The following is an 18,751-nucleotide window of genomic DNA, read 5'->3' on the forward strand; positions in this document are numbered from 1 at the left end:
CCCACCCTTCTGTGCTTTGGCTTGGGGGTAGGAGCCTATGCAGACAAAGCACTCGGTTGGAAATCTTGTCATCTGCTCACTGAAACAGGAGCCCAGAACCAAGCAGCCCTGTGCCACAGACCTGTGTACTTAATGGGGTGGGATCTTCCAGGAACTGCTGTGTGGAGCCAGTGTTTAGCCTGGTGGATGCTCTACTCCACACCCAGCAGCAGAGCAGCCCCGCAAACCTGGAAGGCCGAGGAGCTCCTCGGTATAAGTCGGCTCACCCAGATGGCCTGTGGCTTATAGTGTGGGCTCAATGGGATCCGGGCTTCCAGGAGTCCTGCAAATGGGACAATGGCCTAGAAACCTGCAGTTTAAAAGGAATAAGACTGGGGGCTGAGCCTAGAAGCAGCCCCTGGGTAGTACTGGTCTCCTCACAGATGACAGGACCACAGAGATGGAAGAACACTGTATTGTTTCCAACACTAAATTCAACCACCACACACTAGACTGACCAAACTTCGCCAAGTCCACTTTATCACTCCTTTCTCTCTCATCTAAGAGGTGGCTTACACTGTCTTTTCCAAATTCTCACCAAAATGGAGACCTGAACCCCTACTGAGTCTTTCTACCCAGAGGCTCCTGCACTGGGGGTGTGTTCCCCCTGGACACTCCTGGCCATCCACTACCAGGGCTTCTTCAACCACAAAGTTGATCAGCAGCTTGTGTAGAATTAGAAAGGGAAAACCTTGAGACTACAGTCAAGGGAGCGTGCAGCCAGATCCTGGAACAGCTAGCTCTAACTCAGAGCTCCCACCATCCTGAGCCTCCTGAGGGGATCCTGGAAGCAGGGACAGAGCTCCCTAGGCCTGGGCCAGCAGACGTGTCACAAACGCAATGAGATTCAACCTGGAGGATGCTGGGATATTCCTGGAAAAGCAACCCTTCCACCATGTCCAGGAAGGCACTGTGCTGTGACCCAAGACAGACAGTACCCACCCACACTTCTGCAGTTACCTCTGCTCCCCACCACACATGCCCCCACTGTCTCTGGGGCAAACGAGCTCCCTAACTTCTCGCTGAGCCCCCTGGGACTCAGAGTCACCCTTGCCCAAATCTCTTCCTGCATGTAAAACAGGACAGTTGACTCAGATAGCAGGTCACACCAGGAGGTCAGAAGTACAGGCTGGGGCTTTCGGGTCTGGAGAAGGAACTGGCAGGTCATAGCCAGGTCAGGATGTGGAGCAGAAAGCTGGTCAGGTGGCCAGTGAGACATTGGGCCTAAACGGTCAGAGTAGTAGATGGCACCCCCAAACTGCTGGAATTAGGAGCCTTCTGTAGGCAGGAGTCCACACTTCCCTGAGAAGATAAGGAAGGGGAGATGGAAAACAAGTATTTGGTGAAAGAGAGAGGAAAAAATGCTGGAGTCAGAGAGGGAACCCACTGCCCATGGCTACAATCAGGACAAGGAGGCTGCCAAATACAAGAGGCCTCGACTCAGCCCAGAAGGCATGTGTGAGCACTGTGCAAGGAAAGCATCCATACTCCCTCACAGGTAGAGGAGGCCAACATCACATTCCCATTTTCTCTTCTGTTTTCTCATACACGGGTTTAACATAAAGTGAGCTTAACTGTACCGTTCCTCTTGGTCCCAACTCACTCATTACCCCAGGGGACCCCATTGAGTAGGTGGGGCCAATGAGTCTCAGGTGACTTCACTATCAGGAGTTCCCTGGTGTGTCAGGAGCAGAGACCACCCTGGGGCTGTCCCTCAGCAGTGCTTAGGTAGGGGCATCTCATGTCATATGGGGAAGATAAATACCAGCCAGGAGCCCTGGCCGAGGACAGACAGAATGCCGGCCCAAAAGGAATCCTCCCTCCAGGGAAGGAAGTGAACTCTTCTGCTACTTCCCCTCTCAGCTACTACAACCAGCTCCATCCGGTGTGGGGATCTACCACAATGCCACTGGACCACCCTTCCCAGCCACTCTTCTCAGCCTCTCCTTCCCCATGAAGGAAACATCTGTCAGCAGCAGTCCTCCATATTCCTCAGCTGACTTTCTCTGGCCATTTTCAGGCCATAAAGCCATAGACACTGTGACTTTAAGGGAATATTCCCCTCTCTTGGCCACAGTAAGACACTCACCTTGCACAAGGGAAGGTCTTCGCTTTCACATTAGTGACCCTGTGTAAAAAAAACACACACAACAAGAATTTTTCAAAAAGAAAAAAAAAAAAAGAAAACCAGACAATAGCCTCTCTCTGCAGCAAAACTCGGGGCATGGCTGTGTGCTAGAATGTGGCTCTTTTATAAGAGGGGTAGCAAAGGTGTCTGGAGAGTTTCCAGCCTGGTCTGCACCAAGTCAGGACAGAAACCATCACCCCCAAATCTGGCAGAGCATTTATCTCTGCCTGCTTCAGGGGACCCCCATGAGCATTCTCTAGGCGCTCTCTCCGGCCCACAGGAAAGGGTCTGGCTAGGAGGGGTGCTAGAATGTGGGGTGTAGGGCTCACTAGACCCATCCTTACCGCACTGGAGCTAGCGTGGCTGAGTTTATCAAAGCGGAATTTCAGGTTTGACCTCGGGGAGTTTCTGCTTTTGGCATCTAAGAAGGAAAAAAGTATATATGGACCTTGAGTGATTATTCTAGCAAAGTCAGAATGCTCTGAATAGGGAAAGAGGACCTCAACCACCCCCCAAAGCCTGCTTCCTAACGGATCAGAAACAATACCCAAACACTGAGAAATGTTGGACCCTACTTATTACACACGGATGTGAACAAATTAATATTTTCAAAACTAAATTATGGGAGCTTACATGTAAACAAGCCATATGCAAGGAAGATAATGGATATTCAAAATTTGTCATGTCCTCGTTATATCACGGTGTTTTTCTTCAAGCTGTGCCCCTGCATCTGCTGTTTCCTTTTATCAGAAACTGGTTAAGGTGGTAGGCTACGCATCTCTCAACACCAAGCTCAGGGATGCAGTGGTGGAGGTCTGAGATCAATCTCAACGAAAGCATGAAAACTACTGATGGTGGCAAATCTGGGCTAAGCACTGGCTGCTCTTCCAGAGGTCCTGAATTCAATTCCCAGCAACCACATGGTGGCTCACACCATCTGTAATGGGATCACATGCCCTCTTCTGGTGTGCAGACATGTATGTAGGCAGAACACTGTATATGTAATAAATAAATAAATAAATCTTTAAAGAGATGGGGGAGGGAGAAACTAATAGAAAGTAATAATAAGTGAACTTGAAAGTAGGTTGTGCCTGCCACCACTACATTGTGAAGACCAGCGTGGAAGCCATCTGCTCCCCAGTGTTGGAAAACTACTACCAAATTCAGCAAAGAGGCTTTTTCTATCACTGACAAACAAATGTTGTCTTTCTAATGCAAAATGTCACTGTGGGCAATAACACCCATCAACACCCACATGGCAACCAGATTTGACTGGCATCAACAGCCTTGTACTGGCTATAGGCACCAGAGTTAAGTAACACTGATACCGTCCTATGAAAATCTTACAGACACCGGAGACTCAAAGTAAAAAATACTAAATATTTTGCCATTATTTTCAAACTGTGTTTCAGTTGGTTATGTTGGCAATGTTGGTAAAGTTTACCATGTCCATTTCTCTCTCTCTCTCTCTCTCTCTCTCTCTCTCTCTCTCTCTCTCTCTCTCTCTCCCTCTCTCTCTCTCACACACACACACACACACACACACACACACACCACCCACATACATGTGCACACACATGCTATTAAACCTTCTCTGAGAACCCTGATGATCAATTCCCTTTGTTTTCCCAGAAGCCCAAGTATGAATAGCCAATGACCAGGCATCCGCAATTACAGAAGACTCCCCGGCCACCCCTCTCCTCTCAGCCTGCATCTCTCCACACTCACTGGAGCAGCGAGAAACAGGTTTCCAGACCTCTGAATCCATGTTACATGGGGTTAGGAGTCAAAAGCAGAAAATCAGGGTTAAGTACAGCCAGGGGGTGGGGAGATGCACCAGCTGGGGGTGTAGTTAGTGCTAGGGACGACTTCACACCGTTCCACATGTCCTCCTGCCCTGAGTGACCTTAAACCAGTTAGTTGCAGATGCTCCTGAAGCCTCTCTTCGCTCTGACCGTGTCCAACAGAGCAGGCTGGTAGTCATTCCTTTTGATAGTTAGTGCCACAAAGGACACAGTTTGGCAATAGATTATCTGTTCATTCCATCGATATTTAACCAAGCACTTGAAAAAAAAAATCATCAGCAGATGTGTAGGGCTACTCCATTTTACAAAGGAGGAAACAGAGGGTTGGAAGGTGAGCCAGTCAGTGCCAAAGCTGAGAGGTTAGAGTCCATCCAGAGAGCTGCTGACCACAAGAGAGGGAGCTGTAAACTGCACATTAACTATGAAGCCCTCCACAAAGTGCCATTTGCTTTTTCCCTGGTCTCGGCTTTATCTCACTACGTGCTCCTTTTGACATCGTTTGATCTCTACAGGGTGATAACCAGTAGACCATCACCCCCATTCCAGCTATGTTGAAAACCAAAACCACCAATAGATATTGCTGAGGTCCCTTGGGAAGTGAGATTACCCCACAGCTGAGAACTGGTTGGTCTCACTAATGTTTTATTCCTGTCCCACAAGACACATTTACATTAATGGTTGTATGCATTTTACAGTGTATGCTCATCAAATCTTAGTAGGGAGTCTTGGAAGTCCTGAGAGGATGAGTTCTGTTGATCCTCGGGTAGCTATGTCAAAGACCCAATGCCTTAGACCATGGAAATGGCAGAGCCTCTCCTGCCGAGGTGAGGCTTTGGCCTCCTCTGGTCAGAGTGTGACTATTGACAGTGCATGGAAGTGGAGGGCTTACAAATGATTGACCAGTGTGTGCAAAGCCCAGCAACTGCCCTTCTTCTCCCTGTCTGTTTACAGCCTGGGACTGCTTGCCTACAAATGCCCCATACTGAGACTAGCACACCCTTCCCCCACAGTGCCTGCCTAGGTAAGTTATCTGTCACACTGGGTACTTGATTGACCCTGAAAGCTGGTCCCTTTCTGTTTCCTCTGACCTGGTACTTCCCACTCAGCTCAGAAATCTGAAAGACCCAGGCCCCCATACCCTCTCTAAGCCTGCACTGACAACTGAGTCAGTTCCATACCCCAACATGCTCTGCTGTGACCCTGACTCCCCTAAGTGCCCACTGTGCCTCTGCTGGTGCCTCCTCCCCAGCTCCACCAGTCCTTTGTATGCCCAGCATGTCCCTGCCAAATGGTCTTTCTCAGTGTGAGGCGGCTCTTCCAGAATCTCCAGTGGCTTTTACCAACAATGCCCGAGTCCTCCCCAGGCTTCCTGGCAGCCCACTCATAGTCCCCATAACCCCTGTCCTTTCTCACCTCTCCATGACCCCTGCTGTACCAAACCTCACGCACACCCAGAACAGTCTCTCATTCCTCCAGCCCCCTCCACAGCCATTTTCTCTCATTGCCTGATGCTCAGAATCACCGCTGTGACACTGGCCCTCAGTGATGACGGGGTAGGGCAAGAGGTAAGCAGAGCGTACAGCCTCCTAATCACTCAATCCTAACTTCTCCACTATAGGATCATCACGAAATCCTCTGAGCCTCAGTTTCCCCGTCTATACAAAGAAAAAGATGATGGGCAGACGGTGTACACTAATGGAGGTGAAGGCCCTAACATCTTGGAAAAGGGGAAGTTGACCCGTCCAGCATGCCTGGGGTACATGCCCGTAGGACTTCCGTCAGGGTACAGCTCTGCCCTCCTGACTACATCACGCAGACCTTCACATGCTACCGACCTGTGGGACTCCGGCTCATGATGATGGGCGTGGCAGCAGCCCCCAGGTTGGGACTCTCGCTGCTTGGGGACTGGCTGTAGACAAACACCTCCTGCTTGAAGGGCGAGGTTGTGGATGGCTGGCTGCTCTGAGGAGAGAAACTGGGTGAGCAAAGCCAGTGTATACCCAACAGCCACACAGCTGTTCTGAGATAGACCACACAAGCCACTGTCCCCAACCCTCTGGCATTTCTGCCTCATCCATGACTACATCCTTTCCCTGACCTCTTTCCTTTCTAGTTGGTGTCCCCCTGGCATGAGCAATCTCCACTGCTGCTCCTGAGCACTCTGCTGAGACAGAGGCCCCTCACTCACTGCTCTCCTTTGGTAGTAACAGCTGCATAGGCCACTCCTCCTTCTTTTAGAGCAGAATGTAACCAGCTATGCCCCTGTACTGGCTGGTTTTGTGTGTCAACTTGACACAAGCTGGATTTATCACAGAGAAAGGAGCCTCCCTTGAGGAAATGCCTCCATGAGATCCAGCTGTAAAGCATTTTCTCAACTAGTGATCAAGGGGGATGGGTCCAGCCCATTGTGGGTGGTACCATCCCTGGGCTGGTAGACCTGGGTTCTATAAGAAAGCAAGCTGAGCAAGCCAGGGGAAGCAAGCCCAGTAAGTAACATCCTCCATGGCCTCTGCATCAGCTCCTGCTTCCTGACCTGCTTGAGTCCAGTCCTGACTTTCTTTGGTGATGAACAGCAATGTGGAAGTGTAAGCTGAATAAACCCTTTCCTCCCCAACTTGCTTCTTGGTCATGATGTTTGTGCAGGAATAGAAACCCTGACTAAGACAGCCTCAGAGTGCTGTTCTCTGATTGACTGAGACTCACTTACCCCACCATCACACTCCTCCATGGCCTCACCCTCCCCTGCTGTGCTGCTGAAGCTGCTGGTGCTGGAGGAGGAGCGGGAGATGTTGGCACGGCCATTCTCCTTCAACTTGATGAAGGGCCTGCAGAGGAGAGAGGCAGGTCCACCAGAGAACTGAGTTTGCTCACAGCCACTCCGCAGCCTCTGCCCCACCAGGGCAGTGTTCCAGAAACTTCCAAAGGTAACAACTGCTACTCTCAGCTTGCCTGGAGGCAGAGCTCATAAGCCAGCCTTCCCCAAACCCCTACTCCCTTACTTCTCTTTGTTGGGACAGATTTCTGGAGAGCTGGGATTTGATGAGGTCTCAGACTTTATCTCCTGAGAAGAGTGTCCGCCATCTGGGGTTTTGGGGGTGCTGGAGGCACTATCACTAGGGAAAGAGAATAAAAAGAGGTGAAGCTGGAGCCAGGCCCTGCCCTTGTCCACCCTTAGTCAGGACACAGAAGGCAGCCAATTCTTCCCTCCCCACCTGAACCTCTGAGATTGTAGAAGACAGCAGAGGTTTCCTATCCCCTAAATAAAAGCCAATCTGAATTCTCGGTGATAGTCCAAGGCCACCAGACAGAGGTTCTGGCTTGGTGGCCTCCAGCCGAAGTCTATCCTTCTCCCATGCTGCCCACTCCTTCAGGAAGAGTTTGAATTAAGAGCTGATCCCATAGGGAGCAGAGCAGGGCCATACAGGAATCAACCCAGCATGGATTCCTGAGAGGTTGCGGGGAGGGGCACCTGCTATAATGACTCTTGAGAACATCCTACAAGTGAAAACACACCCCTTGGCGCTGGGGAATAAAGGGGTACTCTAAGCCCAAGGATCCAAATGCCTCTTTCTCCTGCCATTCAGCAAGGAACACATTTTACCCTGTACCAGACTCTGGGACCACGACAGCTCTGTCCCCAATTCGCTTGTTTCTTCTTTAGTATTTCTGAGTCTCAGGACCACTGATCTATTTTTCTCTTTAAGTCTTGTGTGTTTGGCTATTGTCTATGTATGTTTGCCATGTGTGCTTCACATGCTTGCCTGGTGTAGGTCTATAGAGAGCATTGGATCCCCTGGAACTAGAGTTACAAACGGTTGTGAGCCTCTGTGGATGTTAGGAACCAAACCACAGTCCTCTGCAAGAGCAGCTAGTGCTCTTAACTGCTGAGCCATCTCTCCAGCCCTTCGGTGCACATTTTATAATAGCAGCATTAATGAGGCATAACACACATGTCACATTTTTAATATGTTCATGGAATTGTGCAGCCATCACCACAATCTAATTTTAGAACACTTCAAGGCCTTAAAAAAAAAAAAAAGACTCTGACTCACTGCCCACCCCCACCCCTAACCTATTTATTTCGGTCTCTATGAACTCTGCCTAGTCTGGACATTCCATAGAAACGGGACTTGACAGCGTACATGGTCTTCACATTTGGATTTCTCTAGCTTAACATTTTCAAAGTTTGTCCGGGCTGTAGCCCACATTTGTGCATTTTGTGGGTAGACTTATTTCATTTTGCTTATCTAGTCATCGGATGACAGGCCCTTCGATTGTTCCCACTTTGAGCTACCGTGAATAATGCTGCAATTAATAAGTATGTGTTGGTGTTGTTATGGACAACTGCTTTCAATTCCCACAGTCTCTGTACATACACACCTACGGACAGGATTGCAGGGTCTGGTGGGAACTCTATGTTTAGCCCTTGGAGGGCTGCCACACTGGTTTGAGAGTGGATGCACCATCTCACATCCCCACCAGCAACGCGCAAATGTGCCAGTATCTCCACAGCCTCCATAACACCTAATATTTACCTTCACGGTTACAGGCACCCTAGAGGTGTCGATAGCCAATATAAGTTCTCTCTGTGTGTGGAGGGATGGAGAAAGGGAAGGGGGAGGGAAGGGGAGGGGAAGGGGGGAGAAATGGAAGAAGGGAAGGGGGAGGGAAGGGGGAAGGAATGGAAGAAGGGAAGGGGGAAGGGAAGGGGGGAGAAATGGAAGAAGGGAAGGGGGAGGGAAGGGGAAGGGAATGGGGATAAATGGAAGAAGGGAAGGGGGAGGGAAGTGGGGAGAAATGGAAGAAGGGAAGGGGGAGGGAAGGGGAAGGGAATGGGGATAAATGGAAGAAGGGAAGAAGGAGGAAAGTGGGGAGAAATGGAAGAAGGGAAGGGGGAGGGAAGTGGGGAGAAATGGAAGAAGGAAAGGGGGAGGGAAGGGGAGAAATGGAAGAAGGGAAGGGGAGGGAAGGGGGGAGAAATGAAAGAAGGGAAGGGGAAGGGAAGGGGGAGAAATGAAAGAAGGGAAGGGGGAGGGAAGGGGAGAAATGGAAGAAGGGAAGGGAGAGGGAAGGGGGGAAGGAAGGAGGGAGGAATGGAAGAAGGGAAGGGGGAGGGAAGGGGGAAGGGAAGGGGAAGGGGGAGGAATGGAAGAAGGGAAGGGGGAGGGAAGGGGGGAAGAAAGGGGGGAGGAATGGAAGAAGGGAAGGGGAGGGAAGGGGGAAGGGAAGGGGAAGGGGGAGGAATGGAAGAAGGGAAGGGGGAGGAAAGGGGAAGAAAAGGGGGGGAAATGGAAGAAGGGAAGTGGGAGGGAAGTGGGGATAAATGGAAGAAGGGAAGGGGGAGGGAAGTGGGGAGAAATGGAAGAAGGGAAGGGGGAGGGAAGGGGAAGGGAATAGGGATAAATGGAAGAAGGGAAGGGGGAGGAAAGTGGGGAGAAATGGAAGAAGGGAAGTGGGAGGGAAGTGGGGAGAAATGGAAGAAGGGAAGTGGGAGGGAAGTGGGGAGAAATGGAAGAAGGGAAGGGGGGAGAAATGGAAGAAGGGAAGGGGGAGGGAAGGGGGAGGGAAACAGTAGCATGTGCATGTGTATGTGTGCACAGGTGCTTTGAACTGCCTGTGTCTGTGGAGCTCAGAAGTCAACACGGGGTGTGCCCTCCACTTTCCCTTTCTAAGATGATCCTTGAGCTCACTAACTAGAAAGCCCCAGGGACCCACCTGTCACCACACCCCACTTTTTATAAGGATTCTAGGGATCCAAAAAAAAGTCCTCACACTTGACTCTCTGAGCCACCTTCAGTCCCTCCACGCACTTTAGTGAGGTTGCTAGTGACCCCTGACCATCCAACCTCAGGATGGGTCACTACAATGAACTTCCCTCCATGATTAACACAGAAATGTCTTCCCTCCTAGCTTTGGGGACACCCCCACACACACACATGCACACAAGCAGTCTCTCCTCTCTCTTCCTTCCCAGATGTCCTTGCCAAGAGACTTTCTACTTGTCTGAGTACACTGGGGCTCTGCGAAATCTCTCCGAGCAGACATACAAATCTATCCTGTTTCTTTGCATCAGAATCTCTGATCACTGCCCAGCCAGGGCCTCTCTCCTGAACACAAGGGACAGGATGAATGGGTACCTGAAGTGAGGCTAGCGTTTAGGAGAAGCCTGACACTGGGAAAAACCTGTCCCCCATGTGTGGGCACCTGACAGCTATCAAGGAGAGAGAGCTGACAGGCCCTGACAGTTACCATCGTGTCCGGCTGTCCCCCTGGCCTTCAGAGCCCGAGTGCAGGCGGGGGAAGAGTCCCGATCGCCGCTTGATGGGGCTCCGTGACTGGTTCTTCACGGTTGCTGCGGCCACTGGAGGCTGCTGATAAAACCGCCAGTGAGTGCACATGCCCACCCGGTCCTTCCCGCCCCTTCTCAGACCGTCAAATGACTCCTTTTCTTGTGAGACCAGAGAAAACAGCAAAGAGCTCAGACCCCAGCACCTGAGTCACTCATAGCCTCTTTCCTGCTCTTTAACAAAGCCCGTGCCGGCAGGTAATGGTCCAACAGAGCCTAGAGCTCTCAGAGGATCACCGTAGTGGGGCTGAGCTGGTGGAGATGATTCAGGGGGTCATAGATTGAAACATCTAGAGGTCCCCTGGATTATCCATCTTCAATCTCTCATCTCACTAATTAGAAAGCTTGGGACCAGGAAAGAGGGATGTGTCAAGGTGAGCTAGCAATAAGAACCCAGGGCTCCTGGGTCTCCATCACTGCGTGTGTTTAAATGGAACCTGGCAGGAGTTGCAGCAACAGACCAAACGAGAGCAGCAGAGCTGAGTTTGCATGTACTCATGGGCAGTCTCTGGTCTACCAGGAGGCGGGGACACATGGTAAAGGTTTAAGCAAGGACACATGGAAGCCGGAGACTCCTTAGTTTCTAACCCCAGCCTCGCTGCCCTCCATGGGCTGTGCCACTCTGGGAGAATGGTCAGACTCTCCGGGTCTCAGTTTCCTCATCCTCTGCTGCTATCATGACCTTCTGGGAGAAAGGAGATGATGGATGTGAAAATATTAGGTAAGCCAAGCCATTGCTCGAGGCCGTTTATAACAGAAGTCAACATCTTGTGAGTCTGTTCTGTTACTTCATGGTTTTTCAAAGAAAATTCCACTCCATATAAATCAATAGCCAATGGCTGTCTATGTGGCTTCCTCTCCTTGTGTGAGTCAAGAGGCCTGACCTCACAGACCCACAAGGCTGGCCCTCCCCAAGAACTGACCACAGTGATGAAGAGGCTAAGTTTTCTATCATGAGGTCCTGCATCCAAACCCCAGGTCTTCATCTTACCTGGGTGACTTTTAGTCAGTTACCTAACCTCTCTGAGCTCCCTTTTCCTAAAGTATGAAACAGAGAGTGCTCCTGTGTCTACACAGACAGCTGTGACAGGGATCAGGTAGGATCTTGGGTATCAATCACCAGCTCAGTGCCAGGTACAAAGCAAGGTGATGTGGCCAACAGTTGTCATCAACAATTAGGGGTCTCCCTCTTGAGTCCCCAGGCTCAGTTCTTGAAACTTAGAGAGCAGTTCATGGTACAAACCAACTCCAGAGGCAACCTGGCATAGGCTACTCTTATCAAGTACAGGTTAGCTCACCTCCTCAGCAGGCTCACTGTTCCCCAACCCAACAACCAGCTCACCCTGCTAACCCAAACCTAGAGTGGGACACACCCTTCCTCCCTCCCCCTCTTCCCCACATGCTGGCCCAGTGTCCAAAGCACTCACCGAGAAGGTGGTCTTGGTGACCTCCATGCTGTTGTGGACAATGCCCCCGCTGAGGCTGCCAGGAATGTTCCCACCATGCAGCTTCCTCTGGCTACCCACCATGGTCTCCATGGAATGGCTGCGTACTCGGATAGCTCTCTGCAAAGGGTAGGGGGTGACAAAAATCTGAGAGTCAGAACCTGGTCCCGCTGGATGACTCTGCCCTGGGCTCGAATGATGTACATGTGTGCACACTAGCAATGGACTTACACACAGTTACAGAAGCCCACACCTCAGTGATTGGTGTCTACAGAGCTCTCTAAATTCTGTCAAGGCAGGGTCTGGAGGCTCAGTGCTGCAAGGTGGGCTAACCTGCTACCCTCGTGTAATGGAGAGAAGAAGCAAGGCCTGCAGCTTAGCAGACCTCAATGACACTGTTTGAGCAACGCCACCTCTCTGAGTTACGGTTTCATTGTCTATAAAATGAGTGTCATACATTCCACAAAGGATGAGAGCTAAACATAATTCACTGTTATTTTGATGTGTGTGTGTGTGTGTGTGTGTGTGTGTGTGTGTGTGTGTGGTATGTGTGTGTGTATGTGTGTGGTGTGTGTGTGTATGTGTGTGTGTGTATGTGTGGTGTGTGTGTGTGTGTGTGTGTATGTGTGGTGTGTGTGTGTGTATGTGTGTGTATGTGTGTGGTATGTGTGTGGTATGTGTGTGTATGTGTGTGTGTGTGTGTGTGTGTGTGTGTGTGTGTGTGTGGTGTGTCACTGAGGGATGGACCTAAGATCTCCTTCATGCTCGGCAAGAGCTCTACCACCGAGCTACGTCCTCAACCACACATCAGCTCTGTGTTCACAAAGCTAAGCTTCCTCTCCTAAGTGTATACTGGACTGCCCTCCCCACTGTGACCACAGGTAAGACTTGGGCAGCTACAACGGCCCTGGATGTAGAACCCTGGAACAAGTCCCTGTTCATTTCTGCTCCAAAGCTGCCACTTGCCATCCCTTAAACTTGCAGAACTGAAGTTACACTTTCCACGTCAACACTTCAGATCTGCCCGGCTGTTCAGAGATGTGTGCTCAGACTGGGCACACAAAGGAATCACTGTGAGTGTGGAACTTTGTGCTCACTTATGACTGGCCGTATGGGTACTGGCTAGCTGTTAAGTGTCTGGCCAATGACAACCAGGACAGTCAGGTTTGTCACAGTGCATGAGAAAATAACTGAGTCATAAGAACAGTGACTGCACCCCTAGAAGAGCTGGCCCCGGGGTGACAATCCCTCCCCCAGACTTCTCTAGAGTACAACACTGCTCTGCCCAGGGCCAAAGAGGAGGTGTTTACGATGCTTGGAACTCAGCTCCAAACTATGGCAGGACTTCTAGCCAACAGAAGTGCTACAGGATCCTGGCTCCCCTGGGATAACACGGTTTTGCTTCCGTGGTGTTTGAAGTGTAGGTTACATTTGAGAGGTTTTCTGCATTGACCCCCAAGCCCTCGCATCACTGTCATCTGGACATCTATCTAGTTTCTCAATAAGATGGCCAGACAACACAACTTAGTGGTCAAACGCACAAAAGTGCTAGGCTGCTGCTGCCAGGAGTAACGTCTGGGCTCCCTGCTGTGCCACTCATTAGCCGGAGCCTCTGCAGGTTGCTTAGCTTCTCTGAGACCTATGTGAGATGGGATAGGGTGTGTCTACACAAGGAGAACCTATAAAGCTCTTAAAAGAGAGGCCAGCGCATCACAAGTATAGCTTCTCTTGGCGTTAATATTAAGCACAATGTGTTTCCTGTGTCTCAGCACCACGCCGGGAACTAGAACAGCAGTATTGAGGCCAAAGGGGCATTGCATCCAAGAGTGCCCAAAACACACTTCAAAGAGGAGGCTAATAACGCAAGACCCAGTGTCTGTGATGATGGTCTCTGTGTCCTTTGTTCTGGTGCCTAAAGAGTGATGGCTCCTGGACACCTGTACTAGTGGTTCAAGTACAGGTACCAAACTCCAACTGGCAGATTTCGTGCTGGCAGGACCAACATGCAATCCAATGCCTCCTCCTCCTCCTCTCCCTCCTCCCTGGGATACAAAGTGCTCAGGCTCAGTTTAAAGCATTCATTTAACTCATTCCTTACTAGTGAAACTGGGGGAATATCTGCTCATGGCTTTGGGGAGAGCACTTGAAAGCATTGGAGCCATCTGGGAAGTCAAACCTGATGACAAAGCTGAAGAGGTCAGGACCACAAGGGGGCAAAGGGAAAGAACAAGGTGCTTTGACCAACTGTGCCAGAGTCACTTGGACTTCATGGTACAGTAATTAGCAGATTTTCCTCAGCATGGTGTGAGCCTGTCAAGACAGGGTATTCTCAGAACTTGGCACCAGCAACCATATATAGACTAAGCTGAAGCCCAGGCCCTTACAACTGGACTCATGAATAGTCCTAAGGAATGTCTCCGGAGGAAGAGCAAAACTCCTTGCTTCCCTTGAGACAAAAGGAAGATCTTCCATATACATCAGCACAAACACTGTTCTTCAGAGCCCCAGGGACACCTTTGAGACCTTGGAATGGTGAAAGGCCTCATTCTGCCTGCCATTCCTCCTGACATGAGACAGAGATGCAGAAAGACTACTGACAGATGTCACAGCCCTCAAGACAAGCCACCAGTGAGATGTGGGATTACCGGCTTCAAATCGACATCATGTAGCCTCTATTGTCTGAATCAAAGATGCCCCATGAGGGATGTCACCTCTCCCCTCTCGGAACTACAGAAGAGTTGCCTAGCAACAGTGTTCCTGGGACATGGTTGCAAGAGCCAGAATATTTGATTCATTCTACCGCCCAAGCGTCATAGACTTCCTGGACTCGGAAACCTGAGGATATGCACTTGGATGGGAAGAAAGGCTCCTTAAATGACACAAATGCTTTGTAAAGGCATTTTTTATATGCTTGTTCCCCTGGGCTGCCACCACTAGTGTCACCAACACTCCAAACTCTTCATTTATGCTCTGATCTAGCTCTCAGTCCCTCGTGCTCTGAAAGGTTCCAAGTATAAATAATAAGCCCTGTGCAACCTGTCCAGTCTTAGGAGCTTCGCACACACGGTGATGAATCCTTACAAGGCTGAGGTATAGAGAGAATAGAAAATCTCTCAAGCAACAAATAGCTGTCACACACCACTAAGAGATAGAGCTGAGACCCAAATATAGAATCCCAGACCCCAAAATTGAAAACACAGAGCTGGATATGGGAGTGTATGCCTGTAATCCATACAACTTGGAAGACTTGAGAGGTCAAGGTTAGCCTGGGCTATATAGTGAGACCCTATCTCCAAAAGAGAGGGGAGAAGGAAGGAAAGAGATCAGGGAGGATGGAGGAAGAGGAAGAGATGGCAGGGCAGGAAGACAAAGAGGAGAGGGTAGGGGAGATACAGGAAAAATGAGAGAGGTGGAGGAGAGAGAGGTGGGAGAAGGAGAAAGAGGTAGAAGACAGAAACAATGAGGAGATGGGATAGAGATGAAGGAGGAGCAAGTCACTGACTGATGAACTAAATATGACAGGAAAGCAGAAGGTTGGGGATCCAGCTCTTATAAAAATGTTGAAGGCTGATGTCAGGGAAGACAGTGTCTTCAGATGCCCATGTACTATGTCAGAGTCAACAGAAAGAATCTGAGGAGCCAATGAGCCGACGGAATTCCAGGGCTGGGCTGCTGGTCAATCATCTGCTCTCCTGCTCTTGGCAACAGGAAGGATAGAATCTGGCTCTCCCATGGTCCCTGGCAGGAGGAGCTGTCACAAGGATGAGATGAGACAGTGTGTATCCAACCCCTGGGAGGTCGTCTGCCCACTTGGATCAGCTCTCCTGCCCTGATCTTAGTGTGAAAGACAAGTGATGGTCACCGCTAAGACCCAAAGCAATGCTTGATTTGAATGAAACTGTCCAGTGACAGCTAAAGAATTTCACATTACAGTCCAGTGGGCAACAGAATGGAAGCTCTGGCCCTGTCAATCTAGGCAACAGAATCAGAAAACTGGGTAAAGAGTGGAAAGGGAGAAGGCGGTAGTGATGGCATGAGGAAGGCACTGGGAAGGACAGTCATGGAAGTCTTTGTGTCAGCTTCAGGAAGCTGGGAGACTTGTGCTTGGCAAAGCTCACCTGACCCCTGTTTGAGTCCTCCCTTCCGGCTCATCCTAGCAGTGGGTGGCCTGATCCTTGAAAAGTTCTGTGTGCAGAGCTGGAATCTCACCTACATTTCTAAACCTGGCAGCCTTGTGCTGGTCTTTGCTATCATTTCCCATGACTGTCCCTTGGCATCCTGGTCCATCACCTCTGATTTCCCTCAGTCCCTGTGTCCTCCCAGCCCTCAGCCCACTCCATCGCTGCCTTCCATCCAGCTCTGCAATGAGGCGAGGGACAGAGAATGGACCACTTCCTTATTACTCACAAGTGTCACCGCGCTGCCTAGCCACCAGCACCATGGCCTCCTTACAAGAGGTTTTTGTGAGTGGTTCCAACTTAACAAACTCAACGTCAGAGACAAACCCGGAGAAGTAACAGAGGCGGGGCCTCAGAGACAAAGACACTGCTAACCTCCTGCCTGCTGCAATGGCTTCAGGCAGGGTCTTCTGTTCCTCCATCAGGAACACACCGGTAGCTCACTTAGACTATGGTTCCAAACCATGAGCTGAGCAGAGCCAGGCCAAGGCCTTAGCACCCCCCCACCCCCCATCACTCTCTTCCAGCCCCTGTCTTCTTCACTGCACTGTAAGGCATGTTATCCATTCCTGGTACCACGACTTCCCCTTCCAGGAACAAAAGAAGTGACAGAGATGTCAAAGGCCAGGGACTGTGTCTACCCCACTCACAATCCTTGGTCCACCATTACCGGTGTGACTCCGGCCTGTGGCTACAGGACCCCCAAAGAGACTTTGCCAGAGATGTCTGTTGACCTCTTCTGCCACTAGGGGTCAGGTGAGACCAAAGCACTACCTACACCAGTTCCTCAAAGGATAAGAGAAATTAGCCTGCTGCCTCCCGGATCCCTGTAGTTCCAACTCTGTCCCATTGTCCTCTAGCCCTGCCTCCATATAAAGACAGTAGAGAGTTGGGGCAGTCCAGTGTTTCTCAAACCATGGTCCACATGTGCTATATGAATACCACACAGACAAGTTCAACTGACATTTTGTTCTTTTTACTTCATTACAGATAGCCTGGAGCTACATACCTTCCAAAAGGAAGTGATACTCAGCTCCTTCATTAGAAAAAAACCTGCAAGGTTCCCAGAAGCATGGCCACAGCCACTCCCCCTCCACCCAGAGCCACAGACATCCTTCATCCAAGCCAATGCTGCAAAAGATGAGTCTTTTCCATTCGAAACGTGTAGGTTTTCAGATTGTCCCCTACACGAAAATAAAAACTTCCAAACGTCAGTAGACCTGGGAGGTCCTGAGACTCCTCCAAGCAGTTTGGTTTACAGGCAGGTCTAGGTGTCCACAAAGCATCCAGTATGCGCCTCGTGGAGGGGAAGCTTCCACCCACAGCCACACCAGCCACAGTGGGTCTGCTTCTGGGATGGGGCCCTCCAGGGAAGACCAGTCTGAAGGGGACAGGAGTGAGATGATGCTCATCCCTGAGCGTCCTCAGCCAGTGCCTGCCTGTGAGAGAACTTTCATGGCAGCCGTTCTCTTCTTCAGTCACTGCAGATAACCCTTTATTCTGGAGACATCCCACAGAGGGATAATTAACCCCCAAAAAAATGTCAGTAATCCTGACACCACAGTGCTGCCTAAAGCACCAGAGACAGACTCTTGAACTGGGCCATGGCCATGCCTGCCCCCTGGCCCAGGCCCCTCCACATGGGAGACCTGAATCAACACTGAAGGACTTGACAATTGACGCCAAGGTCTCCTTCTGGGGGAAGAGAAACTCACTGGCCATGGTCAGCGGTGCTCCAGAGGCTTGCTCTGTGTGCCTGACCCTGACGACCCCTTCTATCCCTACAATTTCACAACCTCAGAGGCAGGTATAAAATCTGAATGGGAAAAATGGGTCCGCCTTCAACCACAGAGTTAAAAGTAAGTCCCCCTTATACTTCACAGGCCAGTCATAAGAGAGTCATGCAGCATGCCCTCTCTTGAAAGCCCCTCCAGGAATACCTCAGAAACCCTGAAGTGAAACTCAAACCAACCACAACTCCTCCCCAACAGATGCCAGAGATGGAGCAAACTGGCCTTGAGTGGTTATCCTTTAGATCTGCCGCCAGTCCTGAGCTGCTGAGGTACCTCATCCATCAGACCCATGGGCACAATGTCCACAGCCTACATGCAGTGTTGCATAAATATTTGAAATCTTAAAAACATAGCTTCGAAGTATTTAAAAAAAACAAAAAACAAAAAACCAAAAACCTGTGAGACTCAAAGCAGCAAATGTTCATAGGAGGTCTGCAAAGCAGTGTCATGCTAGCTTGTCAACTCCAATCGTGCTATATAAATTGATCTACTGTGGCAGGTGTGTGATGTGAGGTGAGGCAGACCCCCCCCCCAGAGCCTCAGAAGGCCACTAAGTGGCTGCTCCTCTACCTTCCCTAGGCCCAAGCCCGTTTCCTATTACCTAGCCTCACATTCACCCTTCTCTTGGCGAGGGATCTGTCCACCGTGGCGCCTTCCCTCTTCCTTCTCCATTCCTTTTCCCTCCTCTGTCCTTCATTTTTCTCAAGATCCAACAAAAATAAAGAATCTCACTATGTAGCCCAAGCCATCCTTGAACTCAGCATGTTCCCACCTTGGCTTCCTAACTGTTGTCCATACAGGTACGCTCCTCCACACCCAGCTCCTCTTGCACCTAGATTCCTCCGGGCTTCTCTTTCACAGTCTCTTCTAGCTACACCAGAAGCCCTAGGAATCTCCTTCCCGCCTGGAAAAGCAGCTCCGTTCCTCCCACCCTCAGGAGGAATCTCAGCAGCTGGTTCCAGCTAGAGCCAGCAGGGCTAAACCTGCTTTCTGCTGTCCAGCTGGGCAGCAAACAAC

At 50.4% G+C, this 18,751-nt stretch overlaps 1 protein-coding gene across 1 annotated transcript in view; it reads right to left on the minus strand.

Annotated features, from left to right (window-relative positions):
• Positions 1 to 1,271: 1,271 nt before the first annotated feature.
• RAP1GAP2 (RAP1 GTPase activating protein 2) overlaps positions 1,272 to 18,751 on the minus strand; it is a gene marked incomplete at both ends in the record, with an annotated part of 213,508 nt that continues 196,028 nt past the window's right edge. Inside the window, 8 exon segments of the mRNA XM_080923050.1 lie at positions 1,272 to 1,307; positions 1,309 to 1,341; positions 2,512 to 2,588; positions 5,808 to 5,934; positions 6,680 to 6,797; positions 6,972 to 7,085; positions 10,222 to 10,340; positions 11,746 to 11,883. Coding sequence (XP_080779176.1) covers positions 1,272 to 1,307; positions 1,309 to 1,341; positions 2,512 to 2,588; positions 5,808 to 5,934; positions 6,680 to 6,797; positions 6,972 to 7,085; positions 10,222 to 10,340; positions 11,746 to 11,883 — 762 coding nt within the window.

This window comes from Micromys minutus, assembly GCF_963924665.1.
Source record: "Micromys minutus genome assembly, chromosome: 10".
In the NCBI taxonomy this organism is placed as follows: Eukaryota; Metazoa; Chordata; class Mammalia; order Rodentia; family Muridae; genus Micromys; species Micromys minutus.